Source organism: Opisthorchis viverrini (assembly GCF_000715545.1).
Source record: "Opisthorchis viverrini unplaced genomic scaffold opera_v5_55, whole genome shotgun sequence".
In the NCBI taxonomy this organism is placed as follows: domain Eukaryota; kingdom Metazoa; phylum Platyhelminthes; class Trematoda; order Opisthorchiida; family Opisthorchiidae; genus Opisthorchis; species Opisthorchis viverrini.
The window spans coordinates 391,774-403,917 of NW_008751709.1; the positions used below are offsets into that span (position 1 = coordinate 391,774).

General features: G+C 41.9%; 1 protein-coding gene across 1 annotated transcript in view; it reads right to left on the reverse strand.

Moving 5' to 3' along the window:
* Nucleotides 1–12,144, reverse strand: part of T265_03609 (hypothetical protein) — a gene marked incomplete at both ends in the record, with an annotated part of 60,161 nt that overhangs the window by 9,041 nt on the left and 38,976 nt on the right. Inside the window, 2 exons of the mRNA XM_009168144.1 lie at nt 11,802–11,902; nt 11,983–12,082. Of these exons, the coding sequence (XP_009166408.1) occupies nt 11,802–11,902; nt 11,983–12,082 (201 nt within the window). The remainder of the gene's footprint in view (nt 1–11,801; nt 11,903–11,982; nt 12,083–12,144) is intronic.

Sequence of the window (12,144 nt, forward strand, 5' to 3'; positions counted from 1 at the left end):
TACAGACCACCGGATTCGGGAGGTGATGACAGTGAGTCGAGCAGCAACGAAATGCGATGTTGCACCATGTCACCATCATTTGGATAGTTATTGTATGAATGCACCATACGAAGGCCTCACAACCTTTAACCATGAGTCCGATTATGTACATCTTGCACATCTAAATGAGTCAGACACACATTTCACTAAAATATAGTTCAAAGCCATCGATAAACAACGGACTGTGCATAACAGTCTCAGACCCGTTAAACAATGGAGTCCATGATTTATCAGGGTTTTCAAGCTGCAGCTCCCTAGTGGAAAAAGTGCGGAACGACGGTGGGGCTTCCTGTCGTTTATGTGTTGACGAGAACATCGGAAGAAAGGATAGGCACACAAGCCGATAGACACTGACACCACAAATGATTAACATGTCATTTGGGGCTATGTTCTAACCCCAGACCCACTCTGGTTCGAGTACGACAGAAAGCAATGATTTCGTGTAAGGGCACCTCCAGCTGCTTTGAATCCATTCGCATTTTTCAATTACATACTTATCTATCGGTGTATGGAGATATATCATTACTCTAAACGGAGCGAAAAAAGCCAAACCCACAACCTACATTTAGTGCACTTCGTTCATCCAGCCACACCGTTCAGTGACCAGCCACGCTGCGGTTGCGAGCTCCGGCACGTACGTACCTGTGGTATATTTTGGCCGCAAATAGTTTGGAGCGAGTCTGCAGGTCATAGGCCCAACTTCGATTAGATAATGTCACTAACTCTGATATTAACGCTGCAGTGTTTTGCCCGTCACATTGTTGTTCCATGATAACTAAGATTCAGTCATTCGTACCAACTTTGTGCGATAAATTTTGAGAGCATACATGGTGCAGTAATGTGCCGGCGTGAACCATTTGGTTGTATCGAGGAAACCGATGGCACAGATGCAGTAGGAAGTAGAGTGCATAAATCTCAACCTGACCACTGGAGCTTCGTGTCTAATATGGTATGGTATGCTGGTCCACCGGCAGTCTGATTCCGTCCTTGTAATTGTGTCCACAGTTTCAGCAGCGTTGTTACACTAGTCGCGAGTCACTTACAAGTAGAATGTTTATGTTAGGGTATTGGAGCACTCTGAATTGGCAACTACTTAAAGCCTAAGTGCGTGGTATTCCACCACGTGCCTATGTTTAAGGTCCAATCTCCCTTTATCTAAAGTTCGCATTAATCTTTTTTTAAAATCATCTAAAGTGGTCTGTGTACTGTGTTCCCCAGCTTTGCAAACTCTTTATCAACCAAGACTGCATTTTATATAGTCTAAACAGCGCAGCTGGCTTTAGGCTTGGATGTTTTGGAATCCGACGAGGAGATTGCGTATGACATCAAAATTCAGTGGGCACCGCTCCTGTATTGGAGTGCCAAAAATAGGATCGGATAATACTTGCCGGCATTCTTGACACCATTGTGAAAATTTTTTCTCCATTGTGTCAGTCTTCACCCACTAGAAACTGCAAGTTTGATTTATCCCTTTCTGTAGTCTCCTGAATGTCTAGTACAGAGTGAATTCTTCTGCACCGATTGCAATGAGATTCCATATGTTGATGCGTGATATTCTCTTCTAAACCCATGTGAGGAAATCAAATAGCAAGAGGATTCGCTCGGATATAAGTACAAAATTAGATTCTACTTTGGTAAAAGCCATTTAAAGAGCCCATATCAGCCAATCACAGGAAAACAGGTGGTTCTTTTTAGTTGGCTTTTCATAGAGGGAACATCTCTACTCAGCTTCCTCTGTATGTGCTTTCTTGGGGATGAGATCAGTGAGTGGCCAATATATCAAGTATTCCGTCAGCCGCTACCCACCTAAGTGCAGTGCAGAGAGTAACAGCTCTTATCCAGAGTGGCATGCGACCGATCCATCCATACGCTTGACCGAACAACTCTTGTCAGGAGCATATACTCAGGTAGTCTTAACTAGATTCAATCAAAACCGAATAACTTGATTTTCTATTGAAAATTTAGTCATTTAGTCAAACCCAGTTGCTTCTACCCGTCATCACAAAACCACTTACATTTCTAATCCCGATATATCACGAAAGTATTGCTTTGCTGTGGTTGGCCTCGATAAAAATCTACGTTGCCGTGGCAACAAAATAGGCTCAACAAAATGTAGTTTGCATACCTCACGCGAGACAAAGCAGAAGGGAAATGTTTGGACATTCTTCGAACCGTCTGCATTCAAACCCGATATTTGCACTTCAGAAAGATTAGGCTTGGTAGCTAATATTCGTGTTGAGCTTCATTCACTCTTGGGCAAAAAATTGTACAATCGGTAGTGGGAAATTTGAAGGCCATAAGCAAAATTTGCATTCTTCAAATGCGGACAAATTTGTATCTACGTACTGGGCCAAACCACATACACTTCTCAGTTTCCACTAATATTCAACCTAAGAAAAACGGTAAACACCCGACTGTTTTCTAGTGCTGTTCACATAAACCTCTGAGTTTCTTGTTCTAAATGCGTCACTTGTTTGTGATTTACCAGCAGTGTCATGCGATTACCATTCGATTTGTATGCAAATTTCCCCCCCATCGTTCATCCAGATAAGCTTGGCCACCAGCAAACGCAGCTGAATACGTTTTGTCATGTGCAGATTAGTGCAAGAAAAGCTTGACAAGCGTGAAGATTAAGTAACCATTTGCAGGAAAACGCAAGCTTGACCGAGTACGTTTGTCGCAGCATATAGTGTGGTTATTGTGCCCAAATAAGCTGAATAACCGTGGAACATTGTGGGCCGAAGGATAAATCGACGCAAATGGCTTTCGCTTTGCGGCTGAGTTTCAGAATTTCCATCTGTCTGTACACAACACGACTATCTACGAAGAGATCATTCTTATGGACGGAATGGTTTTAATGACCTTGAACCAACATGCAACAGTGTTGACATTCTTCCCTGGATATGTAATCGTAAAGGGTAAACGGGTTTTGTTATCCAGAGGTTTTTGGTTAAGTGCGCCTTTGTCGATATAGCTAAAAAATGCCTCAAGATTAAGGTAATTTCCAGGGTCCTTTACCTGTAGCCTGTTGCTTAGACGGAGTATTACACTTTATGGGTGTGACCCACTTATCTGATCCACCAGTTCGAATGATCTTAAAGATGAATCCGACAACAAACGTCTATTCCAGCAAAGTGTTTAAATTAGCCATCAGTTCTCTTCTGATCAAGAAGTGTAGGTGGAGTCAGTGTTTTAAGTTAGTTACATTTTGAAACGAAGCTGAGCATTCATCCCATGAAAGTTCTGATGTTGGGTGTAGTTAGATGATCTGTGAGGAAGTCACACTATTAACCCAAGTATATTCACTGGAAACATTTCCTTTCTATAGACTTATACAAGGAATTATTGATTCACTCACAGATAAATGTGCAAGATTTAAGGGATAATATTTTTAAGTGTAATGGCTATCCATGAGTCATAAACCTGAATGTGACGAAACCATGGTTGCCTCTAGCAATATATAAACAACAATAGTTCCTGTCAGACATACTTTGCTGCTAAATAACACCTTGAGGTGGTGAAAACGTTTGTTTGTGCTGACGTATAGAATTCCTGTAGGAATTGTCTGTCATATCTTGAACAGTTTCAAAGTTGCGAGTTTCGCTGTTTCCACCAATGGTAGCTCATGATGCCCTGGTTCAAACCCGATCTATTCATTCCTTTAAAAGGCTTTTAATCCTCCCAATAAACAGCTTGTTCCTTTTCGGTATCGTGATTTGTGTGAGGTTCGCATGTTCCTCATCGGAATTACCATGAGTACCATTCAGTGGGTATTTTCCTAAGCCTTCCTAGTGTTGCCACCATGTAGTGTTAAATGGCCGCAAGTTTGAAGAACTGTACCATTGACGATGCTTTCGGTGGCACTGAGACTAACTCACATCAAAATCATCACGATCGAGCTCACCGTTCAATTGAAGCAGTGACCTGGAATTTAGTGCGAATGGACGGTGACGTGGTCCATTCTGACAGCAAGCGTGCTCAGTATGTAGCAGGTAGGTCATCACGGTGATCTGCTGAAAGGAGTAGTATTCACCATCATGCTATTTCATTGCCTCTTGGACGTTTAAACAAAATACCCCGGTAGTTACGCCTCAGCGCATTCACAGTAAAGTGATGTAGTGTTCGGTGTAGGTTCCTACCGATCGGAATTGTCCAGCAGGCATGAAATTTGGTTAACCATAGATCTCGGTAAGAAGGGTCGCGCATGTGTCCACAACGGCGAAGGTACTGGCACAATTGTGTACAGGAGGACCAGCAGGTTTGAAGAGTGATGACATTGCACACGTCTTACTGGTGAGGTGATCATTCTTCCGCAGATTACTGACACCGACTGCTTCATGGGGGAGTGATATGGTCACTGGACGAATGTCAGGAAGACATATGCAATTGAAGCAAGGAACATAAACCAGTATATAACCACGTTGTATACCATGTTGTTGCTGTTGGATGGCATACTGTTAGCGTTCATCAAACATCCACTTCTATTTTCTGAGCTGTCCGGTCATGCTGAAGCATCTTTTGATAGGTTTACCGTGTACAGTCCTTGATACGCGATTTCAGTATGCATCACACACCCAAAAATGTATCATCTCATGGGCTTTGCTCAAATACGCCCATCAAGTTAGGTTGACGTGACAGCATCACAGATCAAAAGTCCTGTGTGAAGAATGCTCCAGACGCGAGTAGTGCACAAGCAGCATCTCAAACAATGACTGGTCTGCTGACAACCTGTGGAAGTAAACCAGTCAGACGTTGCCATTTTCACTGGGTGTAATACTGATACGTTTGCGATTCGCTCTTGGTATTAAAGCTGATGAAGTCAATGGATGCCACCACACTAGTAATGTTGGCATACACTGAAATGTTTCAAAGTGACCAACCCTTGTTTCGGTTGCAAAACTGGTTGAAGCTTGTTCTGTTGGCTCAGATGATTAGTCTGCCCCCAGCTCCTAACAGCGCACTTCTCAAAACATACCTCTCTGTTAGTCGCTTGTTATCCATTGATCTCATTTTGTCACACATGGGACGTAATTTCCGAAATATGAACTGGCATTCATCAAGGTACATCTTCAAACGACGGACGAACCAGCCGTCGTATTTCAGTAAACTAGCGGTCATAACAGTGGCACCGAATCTTCGGACGGATTTCAAGCTGCAAGCATTTGATCAGGATTCTCTTGTTACTCCTCCTATATTGATTTCTTTAAGAAGCTCAATGACACGAAGATACCAAGCGCCCGCGGGATGCACCTGTCGTGTTGGGCTCGATTGACAACGCAACCATGACTGATAATCAAGAAAGTTTCCTCTCTTATCGATTCCTCTGTTATGAGATCTGAGAAATCTCATTAGTTCTGTCCCGCACCGAGCGGATGGGCTAGTCTGATTTTTCGAACACAGGCTTAATGGTCATGAGGGGCACAGTCAACTGACAGGGGTCCTAATTTGAAAGTGATGATTGCTGGCAGGTGGTACCTTGGCACTTCGACGAAACATTCGCGTAATGTGCGCAGCTCAGATCCTCGCACGATAAATGAAACATTCAACTCAACTCCATGTCTGTGCCAGCAGTTTATGGTCTATGTGCATTTATTGGTGAACCATGTGTATTGACGACGTGGTATGATGACTACAACCACTCGCAATAACTACTAACGGCCAGACAGTTTTCGAGTCACTGTAGCTGTTTTGATGAAATCGAGTCGGATGGAAATGGTGTGTGCAACTTTGAATATTTCACTCCTGACGAAAGCTAACTGCGGTGGCCAAAACGTCCAGAAATAAAGTTCAATATACTAAAACCGTTAAACTCCGTTAAACCGAACTAAGACTGATAATGTTAGGCTTCACGACTATGAAGGATGCTGACCGGCATTTCGACCGAAACGTCCGTGTTTTTTTCATCACGGTCTGCAAGGTCTTGCCTAACGTGCCAGAGGTCACCCAGCAGATAGCTGTCCACTCTTTGATCTCCTCCCATTACCTTCGGAGATTGGAATTTCAATTCAATCACAGTTCTCATGCTATTCCAATTCCGTCAAATCTGTGCATGAGTTTCACGGGACGCCTCAAACGTCTCAACGTCTCCATCCATGTGTAGATCAAAGTTGTTGTTATCACAAATTCAGTTTTCAGAAAGGCGAAGTGACACTTTGGTGTTTATCTTGTGTAGATCTTATCAGAATAGAATACCAGTGTTTGGTATAACAAAAGTCACTAAAATACAGTAAACTAGTCTAGTATGATACATCGCTAGACAACTAATTTAAACCAGAGACTACAAACCAGCCAACCTGCACGAACACATAATTATGAAGTTGATTTTGTACAGTGAGAATAACCAGGCTAGAGTATAATGGCAACGATACCATTTGTTATTTAGCGTTTAACTTACTGATGGCCTGATACATGTCTAATAGGTCATTGAAAATAGTGATAAAAATTTTGAAAAATTGGGGCGATTACTCTCCAACTGGGATAATCTTCTAATCCACGTTGTGCAACTTCAGAGTTTGCAGAGGTGCTAATTTTTAGCCTCAATTTCGCAGTTTTATTTGACTATTTGAAAAAAAACTAATCAAGTTCATTTCTAACCACTTTCATTATATCGCTGCGCTTCCGAAAGCACACTGATCGGCGAGTTCAATCCTTTCCGTACAGGCGATCATTTGCACTCTAAAATACCTAATGACGACTTGCCTGAAACCGCACCATATCGAATGATCACAGGGCGAGCAAACACTTGGAAACGGTCACAATTCAAACACCAGTTGTGGTAGCTTAAGAACTTCTAGATCACCTTCAACAAGACATTTAAAAGCACAGCCGTGGCTCTTATATGTAGTAAGGATACAGGAAATGTTCATTTGAAATTGGACTTACTTTGTAGTCTGGCTCCACCATAATTCGACACAAATGTTGTAAGAACAACAGCTTTCAAGTGATGGTGGGTCTACGGTGAATTAGGATCCAACGAAAGAACTTGGACACTAGGTAATAACTAGTGAGGAACACATATCTATTGTTGTTATCATTGTTATTATGACGGCCCATTTTAACAAGGAATATCTTTACTGCAGCGACTGTTTTTAGGGACTACGGTTCTCTTATACGGATGACTGATTTGTGTTCTCAAACGGCTCTGAAAACAACTGCCAGCCTTCCCCTGTTGCAATTATCTTGGCAATGATGTACTGATCTTTGGTAACAGACCTCGTAATTCTGTCCACTCTCAAGACAATACAAAACGCTATGAATCAAATCAGAATCCTGCATCGTCAATAGACAGACATCTGACAGGTACTGGCCGTAGAATTGACGCAGTCAACTCCTTCCGAATCCTGATATGCAACCCAAACTCCAAGATTTCAGTGAAGAGCTCCTGATTAAATCAATCCAAATATGTTCACAGGAACAGAGAAGGCAAGCGTCTTGGTTACCACGATAGTGACCAGGTGACTTGCAGAAATCAATCAAGTTGCAATCAACATTATGTAACTGCATGTTTTCCATCTGTGGCTGACGAGAATTAAATGAATTTTAACATATAGTAGCATGCCTTCTTTCATCTCTAATGAGAAACTTTTGAAAACCTTTTAGAATCTTTGCAAAGTCCCCCTTATATATCAGCCCAAACTGACATCTATCAGTGTGTTATTCACCACATGACTGGTATATCACTGAGTCTGTCCATCCACAAAGAAACTGTGTTTCGGAGGGTCAAAATGAAGCTAAACTTTGTCAGCTGAAGAGTTGCGTTTTAAAATGTAGCAGCCCAGAAGTCAGAAACCAAAAAGGCAACAATCGTCGACATACTTCAACAGCTTAGCTGCCAAAGAGGAAATGTGACGGACATTGCTGTTCTCTGACTGCTGTTACCTGATCTTCATTTGAGATTTTGGTGACATGGGGGAATGGATGAATAATTAGCAAGCCAAACAAAGATGAAAAAGTGCTGTGTGATTTTTTAACGGATCAACAATTTCAATAGGTTCTAATGGATATTTTGTAATCCAGAAATTTCGGACGAAATAAACTTTCGTCCCAGTCTGAAGGGTCATGCTGCGTTGGCGGTATCCTGCGCTATTTGTAACAAGCTAAAATTGATTCTTATGTTTAAATCAAACATAGTCTAAGATCATTTTATTGCCCGCACAGCAAGTGAAAAGCGCTTTCCACCAAAACATAAATAGTATAGAGCCTAATAGTTGCTAAGACATTATAAGAATTCACTGGTTTCTTGTCAATAAAGTCAGATTCTTGAATACTATCCCAGAATACCCTAAACTTACTGAGACCCTCAAACTCAACCAAACACCGATCAGATAGCGTTGGGTCCAGGTCAGAGAGTGCCCTTCAAATTATAGCGCGAGACAGCCTTGGGTCATGTCAGACGGTACCCTTAAAAATACAGCGCCAGGCCATTTTACTTGCACTCACCGCCTGTTAGCAATAAAGCTGTTGTGTTCCTTGTCGGCAGGTCTTTTTCTGGCACTAGGCGCTGGAGCGGGGACAGCGGTCAGAAAGAAGATTTCTAGAAATTCACAAGGTTTGTAAGATACATCTGGACTTTAAATCAAAACTCTTGTTAAACGCTATAAACCCGAAGCAGATGAACAGACGTTCTGCTGCGCGATCTTGATACATATGATAAATTTTGTCAACTCTTCATCGCAAAAGACAAAGATATGACCATTGCTGAATTTGTTGTAGGGCTTGCAGGCACGAAAAATGTTGACAAATCGATTAAACCAACAGCAATTTTTGGAAGCCGAGTCAGAATTTTCAATCGCAACGCCACAGATTTGTCCTCAATCCAGTCAGTGTCGTATCAAATACGTTACAGTTTTTTGCTTCATTTTTATCACATATCAAGGACACATTCTCAACCAGAGGATATTTTTAGGTACAGCCAATCCACTACGATGTAATTCGAGATATTTTGGCTTCCAGCTAACGCGATAAATGAGGTCAAACAGAATGAAATAAATGAAGCCAGGAGCTTTTTTACAGTGCTTGTGAAACGGTATTCTGAAAATAGATCCAATAAGTATTTAACGTGTGAGATTTGTTTTGTAGTATTAAAGTGGTTACTTCTTTGAACCGATTCGGTCAACCAGCTGTTGGTGGTCAGTAAAAGTATCCTGTCAATCCAGATAAGCTGGGCCTTTTTGATTTGAACCCCCCTCTTAAATAGTCGCATAAAACATTCATGTCAGATGTTTTTTTAAAAAACGGAGGAACGCGCGACAGCTATTCAATCGCAGTGAGCAGAAAAAGAACTAAAATTAGTTGGCACAACAGCGTGCGAATGTCCCCTTTCGAGAGTAAATATATGAGATGTGGGAGAATCCTGGGATCCTTGACACAACCCCCCAGTTTCAGCTTCCTCAAGCTGACTGTCAACCCAACAACTAACCACTTTCTAGATCCTATTCTTGAATCCTAAATATCACAATTTTCTGAGCTTAGTTTACGTTAAATTCCGATTCGTCCTCGTCCTATACAGAACCAATGATTTCGCTAAAATGTTTTCAATACGGCGGGGATATGGTCAGATAGTCAGAATCGTGATTGAATGAGAACTTGATTCTTCATTGAGCGAAGCTTGGTCAGACTAGTTAGCCTTTTTGTGTGTCGTGGTTCACGCCCAGGTCACACGTTCCATTTGTGTAAACCTGCAAGAACGTTTGTCGCCCTGTGAGAAACAGATTACCTGGAATGTTGAACTAATCATAACGTACATGTTGATTAAATGCACTGGAATGTTTGTCAAATCCAATAGACTATTGCACTGCATTAGTTTAGTGCTAACGGTAAGTTGACGATACATTTTTTCATCATCAACCCTCTGACTATGGAGTTTTCCAGAGCGTTTGTGTTTGGACCTACAGGTATTTGGGCACAGTGCAAATATCTACTCATGCCTAGCAGACCGCAGTAGTTGACTAACAATGAACATTCAATTTTATACGTAGACCAGAGGAGGATGATTGTTTCAGCAGTGATCGACAAATGATCAAGCGAACTATGCTAGCGTGGATGCTGCAAGAATGAGTGGTTGGTGTTGCACTACTGACTGATATACAAGAGTGGCTGTTTGAAATCTTAATGAATGCGCAATGCTAGGAGAGAACTAGTATATACACAAGAATTTATTGGACAGCTTGCTTCTATTGGTTTCATTGAATGGAGGCCGTGAACTGAGGATGACCAGGTACTCGGTTGCCTAATTCTGTGGCAACCAATTAACCAGGAGTGCTAATGTAGTAAAATGAGCAACGAGTGCCATGTCCCGTTTGATTCCAGAAAGCCGTAGTCATCAGTTCCAAGATCAAAACGATTTTACCATTTTAGCCCTCCTCATCTTTGTGAAATTCATATGCGGAAGCAATCGAAGTACTTACGGTCTATGCCCAGTCCTCAAGTGTGAACTGTGCATTTTTCACATTGAATTTAACTGTTGTCTGGTAATTAGGGCCTTGTTTTGAAGAGTGCACTTCAAACCCCCGCTTTTCTCGTAACCGTACTTCGAATTTATCGGTTTAATATCGTTCGCCAACACGTACAAGAGGGAGATCCGTCTAAGTGCACCGAGCGCTTATTAGGGCACAAATAATTCCCTTTCAAAGATAACGAGGATCTACTGAACATCACTCAGATGAGTCAAATGAACTTTTATGTTGACGGTACCGTCAGCTGTTTGCAGTGTGTATCAGCTGAACACCAGGTGCGAGTGCAGAAATTGGAGGACCGGTAGCTCTGGCTGGATTGCGTAATCTATATTTGTGTAGGTTTAAAATCTTTCCTTGTGGAGTGTTCTTCCTAGGGAATATCGGTGGTGGAAAATGGATATGAATGAAACTTATTTCATTTGAGTTCTCTTTTCTGGATAGTTTCTTTTTGCAGAGGGAACAGGTCCTCAGTTTCCCGGGTTACCAACTGTCCGCTGAGATGAGCAGGTTGTGTCCATCTTGAGTTGCTTAATAGTTGCTTGCAAAACGTTTTCAGAAGTACATTTGAATATTTTCTTCCGTCTGATGGGTCCATTTTATAATGGAGCCACTTTGTCACAAAAGGTAGCTTACACCTAGCTGATACGTGTGAAATATTATAGTTTACTAGTTCACTCTTATCACGTATTCGGGAAGGAGAAAACGAAAGATGAAATTGCGAAATGCAAGGATCCTTCCGGTATCTGATGTATCCAGTACACTAAGCATTTGTCCAATGATAAGAATGCTGAACAGCAAATCGAAGTGTTTCAGGCGCCCAAAGTCAACACAGTGGTGAACAAATTTGATGTTCAGTTAGAAAACGGGTCTCATGGAAACTCGGGAACTGCGTCTATCTCAAGGGTCTCTAGAAACTGATCGTGCACTGTCAGAGTTTACAGCAAATTAAGAGTGGCGTGCTCCATCTCGCAAAAGCTCAGCATTTCTTTCGTCTAAGTGTTGGACGGTTGCCAACTCATCGAGCACCTCTAAGCGCCGCGGTTGCGGTTGAAGCATCGATGGCGGTGACAGGAATGTGGAAAGACAGCGTTACCCCCGTACTAGTATATGACAAAAAAACTTTGCCAGCAGCTTTTCCAAAAACGTATAACCTGCCCGGTGTATTAAGCATGGGAACAAAGTCACAAAACCCCAACTGTGTTAATAAAAAGACTGAAGGGATTCACTTTCGATAGAAGATTGCAATGTAAATTAAATCGGCAAGCAAGCAATGCTTAACATGATAAGGATAATAACTAGTAAACTTACCAGAAGAAACAGTGGACTGATAAACGTCCAGCATATCTGCCAAAATTTTCCTGGCGTGAAACCGAGCATTTGTTTGACATCACCACAAAATCGTTTGGTCCCTAAACGGGAAAATTTCGGTTCAAAGGGGTCTTAGGAATGAACCCACTAGGACTCGAAAAATGCCATAGAAATGACTCACCGTAAAACCAGCAAAGAGCAACGCATTCACAGAAGACAATGAACAGAATTGAAATTTGGGCTCCATGTTGGTCCAGTAGTGCCAAGATCAGGAATCCACCCTATAACAAACAAACCAGAGTTTGAGGTGTGGTGATTTGCTGATTGCTGGTTTACTTCTACT